Source organism: Bos indicus, chromosome 7 (assembly GCF_029378745.1).
Source record: "Bos indicus isolate NIAB-ARS_2022 breed Sahiwal x Tharparkar chromosome 7, NIAB-ARS_B.indTharparkar_mat_pri_1.0, whole genome shotgun sequence".
NCBI lineage: Eukaryota > Metazoa > Chordata > Mammalia > Artiodactyla > Bovidae > Bos > Bos indicus.
The window spans coordinates 81,419,195-81,434,467 of NC_091766.1; the positions used below are offsets into that span (position 1 = coordinate 81,419,195).

General features: G+C 38.3%; 1 protein-coding gene across 5 annotated transcripts in view; it reads right to left on the bottom strand.

The window, feature by feature from the left end:
- Positions 1 to 15,273, bottom strand: part of SSBP2 (single stranded DNA binding protein 2) — a 310,974-nt gene that overhangs the window by 211,619 nt on the left and 84,082 nt on the right. For all 5 annotated transcript variants that reach the window (XM_070793993.1, XM_070793994.1, XM_019965385.2 and 2 more), the window contains exon 2: positions 6,949 to 7,021. In XM_070793993.1, coding sequence (XP_070650094.1) covers positions 6,949 to 7,021 — 73 coding nt within the window. The remainder of the gene's footprint in view (positions 1 to 6,948; positions 7,022 to 15,273) is intronic.

The following is a 15,273-nucleotide window of genomic DNA, read 5'->3' on the forward strand; positions in this document are numbered from 1 at the left end:
CTTAAGGATAGTTGTGTCTAATCTCCGAGCCAATTTTGTTGCTTGTACTGTACTTAATCAACACTTAATAGTCTTCAGTTTTCCCCTAACTTTCAGTAAGAATCCTTCATGTCCAAGACCAATGCGTTCGTGGGGCTTTAGGCTATGAGGGCAACAGGAAAGCTGAGGCAAAGAAAAGGCATCAGCCGTAAGGAAGAGAGCAGCGCTGCAATGCTGAGTGACAGCAGGAAATTACAGCAAGGGAAACATAACAACCTCCCCGCTTCTTGTAAGCCCCAGAGATATGAAAGAGGACCTGAGACAATCTGTCACATTAGGGTTTGAGTTGGAGTCATTTTGGCAGAAAAGGTAACCCTAGGAAGTAGGAGGGTTATGGGCTATCCAGGTGACAGACACTTGGAGCTATATGGCACACAGGCGATATATTTATATTATTGTTGTTCAGTCGCTAAGTTGTCTCTGATTCTTTGCAACCCCACAGACTGCAACACACCAGGCTCCCCTGTCCTTCAGTATCTCCTGGAGTTTGCTCAGATTCATGCCCACCGAGTTGGTGACGCTATCTAACCATCTCATCCTCTTTTACAGTTTTATTTTTAAAGAAATAAACTACACAAGATAGAAAAGAATTTTCAAAATAGCACTTTTGAGTACTTACCACATGCCAGGTCTTTCGAGTTATTTCATATGTACTAACTCATGTAAACCTCAGCACAACGTTAAAGTACTACTATGATTATCTTTTTTTCATAATTGAGAAAATGGAATAAGTAAATACGATTTAGAACACAATTCATATCCAGCAGTGTGGCCCCACAGTCACTGCTCTGACCCATTATACTATGTTGTTTCCAAGTCAAAGTTCAAGAAACATGCAAGGAAATCACTACTATTATTTCCTCTCTTCACATAGATGAAAAAATAAACAGAACAGAATTTTTGAGTCTATGGAGTTCAATAATTTAGCATTCCTAACAAAATCTGAAGAAGCCACCCATTAGATGTCTTTAAGCTTCTATTTCTGGCTACCTTACTGGCTGCTGCTAAGTCGCTTCAGTCATGTCCGACTCTGTGCGACCCCATGGACTGCAGCCGACCAGGCTTCTCAGTCCATGGGATTCTCCATGCAAGAACACTGGAGTGGGCTGCCATTTCCTTCTCCAATGCATGAAAGTGGAAAGTGAAAGTGAAGTCGCTCAGTCATGTCTGACTCTTAGCGACCCCATGGACTGCAGCCTACCAGGCTCCTCCATCCATGGGATTTTCCAGGCAACAGTACTGGAGTGGGGTGCCATTGCCTTCTCCCACCTTACTGGCTAATTTATGGCAAATAAGGGTTAATAATAAAGTATAAACAAGGTAAAATTATTAAGAAGAGAAAATCTGGATCTCTGCAACACTCTTTTTTATTTGCCTCATTCTGAGGCACAAATGCCATGTAAAATTTCAGGAATAAACAGGAATTATCTTATCTAAAATGGAACAATATAATCCAGCAAAAAGATAGTTTTTAATGAGTCCAAAGTAACATTTAGGATTTAGCCATGGTTTGGAATCTATGATGAATCAGAGATAACAGTGAGCTTGTCAATACAACCTGGCTAGACAAATGTTTTAATTTTTATTGTTAGTCCAATGATATCACTTTTAACTAGGAAAAAAAATTGCTGGACTAATGAGTGTCCTACTATTTTGACTGATAACCAAAGCTACCAAAAGCAATCCAATTTCTGACAGGCTAAGCTAAGGGCACTATCAGAAAGGCAAGCCCAAGTGAGAACTTAGATGCTGAGATTCACATCTTACTTGCTCAGATGATGCCTGGAGTTCCAACCTGACCTTCTCACAACTTAGTCCAGATGGCAAACCCACACAAAATGAAAGAGGTGGCCCAGCACAAAAAACCCTGCTGACAAGGGCTCACTAATGTCACAGTCATCCATATCCTCACTCATCCTGAGGAAGAAAGCCGAAACTGGAAGAAGCATTCTACTTCACCTAGAACCAGAGTAAGAACATTGAATAATTGGTGCCACATTGAGTAACTGGTGCCACTTCAGTCATTTCCTTTTTATCACAAATATCCAATTCAAATAAGTCTCATTTTTTAAGTTCCCTGTTTAACAGTACTGAATTAGGTAAAAATCTAGTATAGCGTAAGAATTAGGTAAGATGGTCCTTTACTACACAATTGACTCAAGAAGTCATTCTACAACATGCTGATAGTGCTAAGTTGCTTCAGTCGTGTCTGACTCTGCAACCCCAAGGAGCCTGCCAGGCTCCTCTGTCCATGAGATTCTCCAGGCAAGAACACTGGAGTGGTTGCCATGCCCTCCTCCAGAGGATCTTCCCAGCCAGGAATCGAACCCGAATCTCCTACATCTCTTGCATTGGCAGCTGGGTTCTTTACCACTAGCGCCACGTGGGAAGTCCCATTCTACAACAAGCAGTCCTAAATCTTCCAGACGATCCAAGTGAAAGTAGAGAGAAAGCCATGCTAAATAGGATATAAAGCTGTAAAAGATTACACTGTCCATAGTTTAAGAGGATGGGTACAACCATTCACACAGACACTACAGTACAAACCTCTTTTACTTAAAAGAATAAAAGTTCCCTTTTGCCGAGATGATAAGTCCAAGCTTCCTGGCAGAATATGTAAAGGCTTTCATGTTAAGAATGCACAATCAGCACGGAGAGGTGGAGCCCTGAGAAAGCTTTCCTAGAAAAAGCTACCTCTGAGCTAATCAAGGAGAGAAGGGGAGGAGATTTTAGGCAGTGAATACACTGACTAAAGCTCAGATGAGAGACGCCTTCTGGTATGTACAGACAGACACAAGCAGCTGGTATGATGGAAACTTAAAGCATGAAGGAGGACAATATAGCAAGCTATTAAAATTTCACCAACTGAAATTACAGTCAACGGTCCCTATCTGCAGGTTCCACATCCACAGATTCAAACAACCATGGGTAGAAAATACTTGGAAAAAAATGTTCCAGAAAGTTTCAAAAAGTTGAAGTTGCTCCCAATGGGCAACTATTTACATATCATTTACATTGTATTTACAACTATTACACAGCATTTGCACTGTATTAGGTATTATAAATAACCTACAGATGATTTAAAATACACGCAAAAATGAGTGTAGGTTATAGGCAAACACTGTTTTACATAAGGGACTTGATCAACTGTGGATTTTGGCATCCCCGGGGGAGGGGAGCCGGGTCCTGGAATCGATCCCCAGTGGATATGGAGGGATGACTGTATCTAGAACTCTAGGGTGTACTCAGCAGTGGCCTATTACAAATCTACCTCCAAACTTTCATTTTAAAATCAAGATAATTTTAACTATACAAATATATATATGTGTGTGTGTGTGTGTTTGTGTATATTTGTTTTAAAAAACCCTACAAATATTTTTTATTGCAGGATAAAAATTCCTTTTTGAATACTTTAACATTCACACTCCCACAAACAACTACTTTGGAATGTATATTCTTTCAGACCTTTTACTTTACTTCACGTTCATAAATATGTACCCACAAAAATATATACTATTGCCTTATGTTCAATGGTTTTCATGTAACTCTCCTGGGGATCACATACACCCATCTCCAGAGTCCAGTAATACTGTATATCTTCCTGGTGACAGGAGTTTCTTTTCAGCTTAACTGATTCCTCTTGTGAAATCAAACCAGACTGATAATGGAGAAATCCTCAGTTTTGTATTCCAAATGCAAGCGGAGACAATAAAATCATGGTAAATACTTGTTTAAAAATGTGCAAATCTCTTCTGAAATTATACTTTTATTTTTACCAAATAGCACTAGAAAACGTCGTATTTCCATTTTCCATTGAGTTCAGAAGCATATCTGTAAGTACACTATCTAGTTACCTGCTTAATCTACATAACTTATTTGAATCCAAATATCTGAATGTCCTTAAATAAGTTAGCAACACTTTTTTTGTTTGATGAAATGATTATGAATGTTGGCAAGAAAAAACAGATTCAGAAAGTTGAGCCAATTCAAAACAATTCTTTATCTAGGAAAAGTGATCAGTAACTCCTTTCATCAAGTTTTCAACTGCATTAAAACAAAAGTTTAAAATCTCCATAACTGACTTTAGTTTCTTTTAAATATAAGTTGGCAGTGATTAAGAATATAATTATTAAAAGTATCCTGTTTGCAATCTCTGTTGCTTCCTTTGGAACATCAAAGTGATTGTGACTCAGAAAGGTTATAGACCAAAGTCTTCTAATTTACAATTTAATCAGGAATAGATATGTTAAACTTGTTTTGATTTAAATATACTTTGAAATCACATTTTTATTACACTGCATAAATTCCTTCTATGGTAAAACAATTGACTTAAGTTCTGAGCATACCTCTCAATTTTCTTACTTGCAAATAGGCCCCAATGGTTCACATATACTAATTAATTAATTTAATTAGATTGGGGGGATATGTGTGTTTATTTACTTGTGTGCTTGTTGGGGGACAGTGAATCTCAAGAAGGCTGTACCTCAGGCAGGGACTTTGGTCAAAGGGTTGCCTGTCATGTCCCTGATCTTGTAGAGGCAAACTCATGAGATCACTAGAGACAACATAATTTTGATCAGCACTGTCCCACAGAAATATAATCACAGGCCACAAATGAGAGCCACGGATATAATTTAAAATTTTCTAGTAACTACTTTTAAAAAGAAAAATAACACTAGTAATTTTATTTTACCTAATATATCCAAAATATTATCCTGTCAATGTGATCAAATTTTTAAAATTATTCATATTTTGTATTCTTTTTTTCACATCAAGTCTTCAAAATCCAGTGTGTAACTTCATATTTATAGCACTTCTCAATTCGATCAGTCATATTTCAAGTGCTCACAAAGCCATAGTTAGGCAGTGGCTACCATACTGGACAGCACAGAAACAGAGGAAAAAACGGGGGCTTTGGAATTAACATGGACCTAAGATTTGAATCATAAGGGATCTGATTTAGGTCATACCTGAATGATCTAGTGGTTTTCCCTACTTTCTTCAATTTAAGTCTGAATTTGGCAATAAGGAGTTCATGATCTGAGCCACAGTCAGCTCCCGGTCTTGGATCATGGAAAAAGCAAGAAAGTTCCAGAAAAACATCTATTTCTGCTTTATTGACTATGCCAAGGCCTTTGACTGTGTGGATCACAATAAACTGTGGAAAATTCTTCAAGAGATGGGCATACCAGACCACCTGACCTGCCTCTTGAGAAATTTGTATGCAGGTCAGGAAGCAACAGTTAGAACTGGACATGGAACAACAGACTGGTTCCAAATAGGAAAATGTATACGTCAAGGCTGTATATTGTCACCTTATTTATTTAACTTATATGCAGAGTACATCATGATAAACACTGGGCTGGAAGAAGCACAAGCTGGAATCAAGATTGCCGGGGAGAAATATCAATAACCTCAGACATGCAGATGACACCACCCTCACGGCAGAAAGTGAAGAGGAACTAAAAAGCCTCTTGATGAGAGTGAAAGAGGAGAGTGAAAAAGTTGGCTTAAAGCTCAACATTTAGAAAATGAAGACCATGGCATCTAGTCCCATCACTTCATGGGAAATAGATGGGGAAACAGTGGAAACAGTGTCAGACTTTATTTTTCTGGGCTCCAAAATCACTGCAGATGGTGACTGCAGCCATGAAATTAAAAGACGCTTACTCGTTGGAAGAAAAGTTATGACCAACCTAGATAGCATATTCAAAAGCAGAGACATTACTTTGCCAACAAAGGTCTGTCTGGTCAAGGCTATGGTTTTTCCTGTGGTCATGTATGGATGTGAGAGTTGGACTGTGAAGAAAGCTGAGCACTGAAGAATTGATGCTTTTGAACTGTGGTGTTGGAGAAGACTCTTGAGAGTCCCTTGGATTGCAAGGAGATCCAACCAGTCCATTCTGAAGGAGATCAGCCCTGGGATTTCTTTGGAAGGAATGATGCTAAAGCTGAAACTCCAGCACTTTGGCCACCTCACATGAAGAACTGACTCACTGGAAAAGACTCTGATGCTGGGAAGGATTGGGGGCAGGAAGAGAAGGGGACGACAGAGGATGAGATGGCTGGATGGCATCACTGACTCGATGGACGTGAGTTTGAGTGAACTCCGGGAGATGGTGATGGACAGGGAGGCCTGGCGTGCTGCGATTCATGGGGTCACAGAGAGTTGGACACAACTGAGCGAATGAACTGAACTGAAGTGAAGGTTTGAATCCTAGTTCAATAACTTACTAAGCTGTGTGAGCACAAACTAGTTATATGAACTCCCTGAGTCCTGTAGTTCTTATCAGTAAATCAGAAATAATGCCAGATGCCTTGCAAATTTCTTAGAACTATAGATAATATGCTCACACATAATATAACTCAGTAAAGTCCTCCTCTTCCTCATTATTATATAAATTGAAGAAGAAAAGGTAACACTGTATGAAAGCTAAAATTTAAGGTTTAAAAATTGTGAAGGAGAAAAATAGAAACAAAAACTTGAAGCAAGATTATCAAAATCTTTTCTAACTTAAGTTCCGTCATCAACCCACTATTATCTATACAAAATAAAAACAAAAACCATATTTTCCAAAACTGTGAATAATGCCAAAATAAAATATTTCTAAAACTAGAGATATGATGGTGTTTGCCTTTTAAAGCAAATATGCTTTCTTGATTATTGTTGCTGAGATTACTATTAGTTTCTATTTCTCAGGGGGGAGAAATGGCTAGAAAGTTGAGTAGAAAGTTATTTGCACGGAAATGGCATTTTGAGATACTGCAAATGCTTCCAATAATCTACAAAGACTACATTATGCATTTGGATAACTGAACATTCACAATTTTCAGATAACTGTTACATTTTATTTTTCATTCACTTATACAGGATATCAAAATACAATACAGAAAATATACATAACATACCTCTGATAAAAATGTTTGGGCCGATTTCTGAGCTCCTACATGGAGCAGATACTCATATACGTAGAGTGCTAACCTGGGAAAAGAAAAAAATATTTATTGAGAAGAGGTATATTTAAAATTCACTCTTTAAACAATGCATACACCTTTTCATTACAAAAGTATTTTTCACACTAACAGTGACAGAAAATCAACTCTTCCAACATCTTTTCAATGGGAGTTTATACATGTATGTTCAGAAAGAACTTTAATTAAAATAGGACACAAAAAAATAAGGCACATTGTATCTTTTGGCAAGAAACACCTAAATAAAGATTATTTTTGTCTTGTATCATCTAATTTTTCATACTCTAAGTTCTCTTTTGTACTTAATATGAATTATAAATTTAAAACCAAACAATAATTCCCATAAGCTATATTAAGGTATAATTATTAGTTTAATAAATAATTGGACTTTTAAAACAACACTATATCCTTCCATCTTTCTAGTGAATGTTATTATAAACTTCAGCTGTTTACACATCCATATGCCAAAATGGATGTTGAACATCCACTGTAATATTTGTTCAGCACTTTCTCCTCCTTAGATGTTATTGTTAAACCAACAATATTTTAGTTTATAAGAAACTCAAATTAACTGCAAATCACAGCATTAAGTAAACTTTAAAGATACTAGATTATACTAGGCATTTGGGGACTTACAATTCAAAGGTTAACACAAAAGTACATATAAATTCATCACTCAAATACAGAATATTAAGTATGCACTATCCACTTATAGTACTCTCATTAACTAGTGGATTCAGAATTTTAAGCTAGACCATGTGGCTCAATTTTAGTTAAGCTGTTAACAAAATATTATTCATAAACCCAAATTAGTCTGCGGCAGTATTTTTAATGATCTCTTGGACCAATGCCCAGATAGCTCACAACACTTCAGTTTCTGCCACACTGTATTTACCAATATTGAGCCAGGTTTACAGTAAACAAAACAATGTAACAATAACCACAATTCTGTGCAGCCACACCATTTATCTTGCCAAATGAATTTATGATTGTTAAAGACTGATGGCATTTGCAAAAATGAGTATTTTCTTCATGGTTATGAAAACATAACATGTACTTGTAATGAAAAGGGAAAGCCTGTATATAATCATTGCTCTGTCCATTTAATTATTTCTCCATTCCCAAACTGTCAGACCCTTAAGATGAGAATCATTCTGTAGTTACTAAGCACCACGAATAGATACATGTTAAAGTTACTCATAGATGAAAAGCATGTTGTTGACAGTGAGTATAGGAATATAATTTAGAAATATCTATTCTCTTCAAGTTGAATGCCATCTTCTAGGTCGGTGCTTCTCAACTCATCTTCTGCCCTAACACAGCTGAGGCACATGTCACATCCCTGTGTGATGCTCCGTGGGGAAGGTTCATTCCCAACATACATTATATGGGATACGGGAACTGAAATGTTCCTGGAGTTTCAAACAAACAAACCCCAGTGGTGATTCTTATCACACGTTCTTCACACACACATATTCCACATACCCTGTCCCTCTAGTAACTGCGTTCAACCCTATCACATGATGCCCTGACCATGATGGCAGGTTTCATCTTGAAAGAGAAAATATCTGTGAATTTCGCCTGGAGAGACCAAAGCCTCAAAATTGCCTGCCAGTGGCATCATGGCCTTCCTGCTATTGCCCTAGAGCCTCATGTTATTCCTGCGGGTTGTAAAATCTTGGGCCTAGAGCCAAACCAGTGGTGAAGGCTAGAAAAGAAAGCCAGGTCCAAGTCAAGGGCCCAGTGGTAAGGATGTTCCACCAAGGTGGAGAAGCTGAAAGTTGAGAGGCGCTGAGTGAAGCGGGGGCATGGTGGTGGATCCAGGGGTGGCGATGGGGCAAGAGAACTGACCGCAGAACAGCCAAGGCCAGGGCTCGGCTTAGCTGTGTCCTTGCAATACAAACCGTTCCTTAAAGTTGAGCAAGCCACTTCCTTGGAATCTCTTCTTTGTAATATTAAAGAAGATAATATATTTCTTATATGTTTCTCCCAGTTAATTAGGTAACAAAAAGTGTATCTCTTTATGAATAGAATTTAAAGCAACATCTCCCCTCTTTGAATGACTCCAGGACAGTGATTCTAAAAGATGTATTGGTGGGGGCAGAGAATCAATGAGAGGAAGGGATTTCAAACTATAAAGCTAAAGATTCTGAAGCATCTTCCTAGGTGTGTGCCTGTCCTCCTATCCTTCAAATCTCAGCTGTAGCAGCACATCATATTTTTACCAACAGAGTGATAAAACAGGACAGGGCTGAGAAAATCTACCTACAACGCCGCCTAAAGTATCCTAACGTTCTATCACCTCCCTGGAACAAAATGAATGCTTCCCAGGCAGTCAGGACCTGTGCTCTGGAAAGAGTGGCAGGGACCATCACACAGGTGAACAATTAATCAACTCCACTGCCATGGTGACTGTGGAATACATCACTAGCAAATCTCCGAATTTTAACTACCATCTCTGTATATGCTTGCTAAGTCGCTTACGTCATGGTGTCCAAGTCTGCAACCCCATGGACTATAGCCTGCCAGGCTCCTCTGTCCATGGGGATTCTCCAGGCAGGAATCCTGGAGTGGGCTGCCATGCCCTCCTCCAGGGTATCTTCCCAACCCAGGGATCAAACCTGCGTGTCTCGTACCTCCTGCACTGGCAGGTGGTTCTTTTTTTTTTTTTTTTAATTTTATTTTATTTTTAAACTTTACAATATTGTATTAGTTTTGCCAAATATCGAAATGAATCCGCCACAGGTATACCCGCGTTCCCCATCCTGAACCCTCCTCCCTCCTCCCTCCCCTACCCTCCCTCTGGGTCGTCCCAGTGCACCACCCCAAGCATCCAGTACCGTGCATCGAACCTGGACTGGCGACTCATTTCATACATGATATTATACATGTTTCAATGCTATTCTCCCAAATCTCCCCACCCTCTCCCTCTCCCACAGAGTCCATAAGACTGATCTATACATCGGTGTCTCTTTTGCAGTCTCGTACACAGGGTTATTGTTACCATCTTTCTAAATTCTATATATATGCGTTAGTATACTGTATTGGTGTTTTTCTTTCTGGCTTACTTCACTCTGTATAATAGGTTCCAGTTTCATCCATCTCATTAGAACTGATTCAAATGTATTCTTTTTAATGGCTGAGTAATACTCCATTGTGTATATGTACCCCTAGCGCCACCAGGGAAGCCCGCTTCTGTGCACAGGATTTTCCAAACCCATCTCTTTAGTCCAATCCTCTCTACCAAGCTACAAACCAGCTTCTCCAAATCAGTTTGAAATTTCTAGCAAGGCAGTTCTCTCTTAACTTGACCACGTCCAGTGTTAAATTCACCTTCTCCACCTGTTTACAGTACCCATGCTCACTTTCAAGGAAACATAATTTCTGAGTCTCAGTTTCCTCATTTGCAAAATGGGAAGGATACTTTTCTTGCAGTGCTGTTGAAAGGATTGGAGAGCACAGCAAATAGTAACAATGATTGCAACAGTTTCAGCTAATTATGTCACATATTACATTGCCAAGCTAATTATGTCGCAGCTAATTCTGTCACGTATTACCAAGTCACCGATGCCACAGTCGCGCCCACAGTTGCCATTCCTTTCACTCCTCCCCTGCTCCTGAAGGACCACGAAGCACCACAGTGACAGAACGGATACTGTTGATCTCCATTAGCTTCCTACAGAGGCATTAGGGTCACCAGAAATAAGAGCCTTCAGATGGTTCTGAGGGAAAAGCCCTGGAATAAATTAATTTTATATGAAGACAAATGTTTCCAGGGGAGTGGGGAGTGATACCTGTCCATCCGTGCATGTGAATCACAGCTTGGTCCCTTACCCAGTGACATGAGATCACCAAACACTTTATTCAGATTCAATTTCTATTGAACGAAAATCTAAAGGTAAATACTGAATGTACAAATATTTTAAATGCGTACACTGTCATATTAACATGTTCCTTTTCCTTTTTAGGATCTTTAAGAAATTTATCTACTTTTGAAAAAGCACAGAGTGGCTATTTAATCTAGTGGCTCATGAAATGGAAGTGAAAGTTGTTAGTCACTCAGTCATGTCTGACCCTCTGTGATTCCATGGGCTGTAGCCCTTCAGGCTCCTCTGTCCATGGAATTCTCTAGGCAAGAATACTGGAGTGGGTTGTCATTCTCTATTCCAGGGGATCTTCCCAACCCAGGGATCGAACCCAAGTCTCCCACTTTGCAGCCAGACTCTTTACTGCTTGAGCCACCAGGGAAACCCCAGTGTCTTATAATGTAATTCAATTACATAGAAAAAAAAAAAAAAATCATGCAGCTAATCTGCTTCCAGAAAGCAGACACGCTTTTTTTTTTAAACACTGATTAACAAAAAAGTATATCAAAGGTTCATGGACCATATATCTTTTTCATTTCATTCTAAATTTCAAATAGATATCAATGACTGAGTTAACAAAATCATGTGACCAGCAACTCTAGAGAGAGACCCAAATCTGAAATAACTCAAGACCTGCTTTACTCCCTGGTTACTGCAGGCACTACACTTTTAAATTAAGAGCAAAGACAGAGGTTACAAACGGAGGAACACTGAAAACAGCTAAAGCCTGAGCCCACTTGGCACTGCCCTCAAAACACCAATTACATACCAGCTACAAATGTGATGCACATTCAGTTCACCGTCTGCAAGTTACACACATACACACTCACGGGGCCACAGGAGCAGGGCAGAAAAGGCACTGACAAAACTTCACAATTCAAATTCTATCAATCTCCAATTCTGATGGAGTGAAATCTATTTCAACTAGGCTTCATGGATTCAAAATCTCTAGTAAGTTGGGGTGGACCAGGTTTACAGTTTAATTTTTTAAACTGTTTACAAAAGGAAAGGGGGTAATTCCAATCACATTTTATTTGGTACGTAATTCTAACAAACGTAGATTTTTTTATGAGTCACAAAATATATAATTAGAAGCAAATTAAAGATATATAAAAATGAAAAAATACAAAAAGATGTTAAAACTCTGATGATCCCTCCAAAAGAACCAAATAAAACTAAAAAGCAATAATGGACTGAGAAAAATGGATATATGACCCAGAGGACAACAAAAAGCTAACATGCTTAATACATTCTGCTCATATACTATGACCTGCCAGAACATGAAAATCTTAGTTTTTAAATAATGAGCAAGGATGGACGTTAAAGGCCAAGTAAGAAGAATGGCTACCGATGGCCAGCAAATAATCCTAAGGAAAAATATTCAACCTCCCAGCCATAAATAATATTTTAAAATTTCACCAATGAATGTAGAAAAGACTCTACAAACATTAAAGCATTCAGTGCCTAAACGGTAAAATATGGAAGTGTAAGTCTACAAGTGAAAAACAGAGGATGCAGAATAGCTTACATGGTACACTCCCATTATTCAATTTCTATGCAGAGTACATCCTGAGAAACGCTGGGCTGGAAGAAGCACAAGCTGGAATCAAGATTGCCAGGAGAAATATTAATAACCTCAGATATGCAGATGACACCACCCTTATGGCAGAAAATGAAGAGGAACTCAAAAGCCTCTTGATGAAAGTGAAAGTGGAGAGTGAAAAAGTTGGCTTAAAGCTCAACATTCAGAAAATGAAGATCATGGCATCTGGTCCCACCACTTCATGGGAAATAGATGGAAAAACAGTGGAAACAGTGTCAGACTTTATTTTGGGGGGCTCCAAAATCACTGCAGATGGTGACTGCAGCCATGAAATTAAAAGACGCTTACTCCTTGGAAGGAAAGTTATGACCAACTTAGATAGCATATTCAAAAGCAGAGACATTACTTTGCCAGCAAAGGTCCATCTAGTCAAAGCTATAGTTTTTCCAGTGGTCATGTATGGATGTGAGAGTTGGACTGTGAAGAAAGCTGAGCGCCAAAGAATTGATGCTTTTGAACTGTGATGTTGGAGAAGATTCGAAAGTCCCTTGGACTGCAAGAAGATCCAACCAGTCCATTCTGAAGGACATCAGCCCTGGGATTTCTTTGGAAGGAATGATGCTAAAGCTGAAACTCCAGGACTTTGGCCACCTCATGCAAAGAGTTGACTCATTGGAAAAGACTCTGATGCTGGGAGGGATTGGGGGCAGGAAGAGAAGGGGATGACAGAGGATGAGATGGCTGGATGGCATCACTGACTCGATGGACGTGAGTCTGAGTGAACTCCGGGAGTTGGTGATGGACAGGGAGGCCTGGCATGCTGCGATTCATGGGGTCGCAAAGAGTTGGACATGACTGAGTGACTGAACTGAAGTGAACTGAAGTATACTACACATACACATGTATATTCTGCCAGAGACAGTTCATATACATACAGGCACAGGAGCAACAAGTGTCACCCTCCAAGCTTCCCCCTCTGGTGAAAACATACGTAACCAAACAATATCTTTTATTGTAGGATTTTTTTATCACTAGGGAGTGGGAGCCTAGGATAAGAGGCAGACTTTTTTTTAACTGCATAAACATTCTTCTGTTTGCTTATTTACCCAGTACTTCTATTACCTGTTTTAAAAGAAAAAAAAGGAGTAAATGGGAAAAAATTAAAATAATAAACCTTTTGTAACCTCTGACCTAGTAATTTTTATTCTAAAAAACTGTTTTAAAGAATTAATCAGAAATCCAAACAATTTATAATGAAGTTTATGGCAAAAGTGTAGCAGTGAAACACTGGTAACCTAAATATCTGATGAGAGAAATAATTAGATTGTAACATATGCAGGTAATGGGAAAACACATTTTTGAAGATGTTTAATGAAATGAAAAAATGTTCATAATTCATTGTTAAAAGTGCGAGAATGTATATACACAAATATACCATACTACATGTAGAAAAAGAGACGGAAATTTGAGTTATAGCTACTGGTAAAAACATTAATAACTGTAAGAAGAAACAAATGATGAGCAACTAATATGGATGTGGTGGAAACAATAAATAAAACATAAAACCAGTATGGTCTAATTAGACTAGGAGCAAACACCCCCATGCCTCCTTCATAAGGCCTGAGGACAACTCTCGTAATAGCACTGTCTTTATTACATACATATCATTATTAATCATAATTAATAATCATAATGTTAGCTTTGGGTCTCCAGTAAAAGATCATACTTTGTGCCATTCATGCTGCATAAAGACCCAAGATATGTGGCCAGATAAAAATATTAAACCGCTGATGTTTTCTGCAAACATTTTTTCCCCAGTTTGTTGTCTGATTTAATTTTGGTCAGGTTTTCTGGGGCTTCCCTGATAATTCAGTTGGTAAAAAGAATCCACCTGCAATGCAGGCGACCCCGGCTCCGTTCCTGGGTAGGGAAGATCCGCTGGAGAAGGGATAGGCTACCCACTCCAGTATTCTTGGGCTTCCCTTGTGGGTCAGCTGGGAGAGACTGCACCTGCAATGAGGGAGACCTAGTTCGATCGCTGGGTTGGGAAGATCCAGTATTCTGGCCTAGAGAATTCATACAGTCCATGTGGTCGAAAAGAATCGCAAAATGTATACAACTGAGCGACTTTCACTTTCTGGGGCGGGGGAGGGAATGGGGTGGAGAGCAGAGAGGGGTGACACATTTAGATACTTTTGATTAAACTTTATATGTAGAAATAACTATTAATAATATGAAAATAAAAATTCTAAACTTCATAGAAAATGGGCAGAAGCAATAAGAAACATCACAACTAATTTTGAAACATGGAAAACATTAAACCTTACTGGGAATCAAACAAATACATATTAAAGCAACAATGGGATTTAAATTCTTAATTAAATAATATGTAAAAAAAATGGATATTCAAATACTACTGATGGCAATAAACTGGTACAGTTTTCAAAACCAATTTGGCAGTAAGTATAAATCAACAACTTGCTAAAAAAGTTCACACACTTTGATCCAACAATATAATACCATTACTTGAGAGTCTAGCCTAAAGAAATTTTCCCAAATGTAGAAAAACTTAATACACAAAACTTTTTAACCAAAGAACATGTAGAACAATAAAAAATAAAAAAATAAATAGGAAAGTGGCTGCATCTGTAGTAAAATATTTTGCATTAGTTAATTTCATGTTTGAAAATATAATTCAGAATTTATGTATATTCATTGAAAAAGCACCAAAGAGACTTCTGCTTAATTCTTGAACTTTAAAATGTGAAAAAAATGTCATAACCATACCCTCAAATAAAATTATTTCAAATTTACCTTATGAAAATTGCCAAATCTAACAAAGAAACAAAAGTT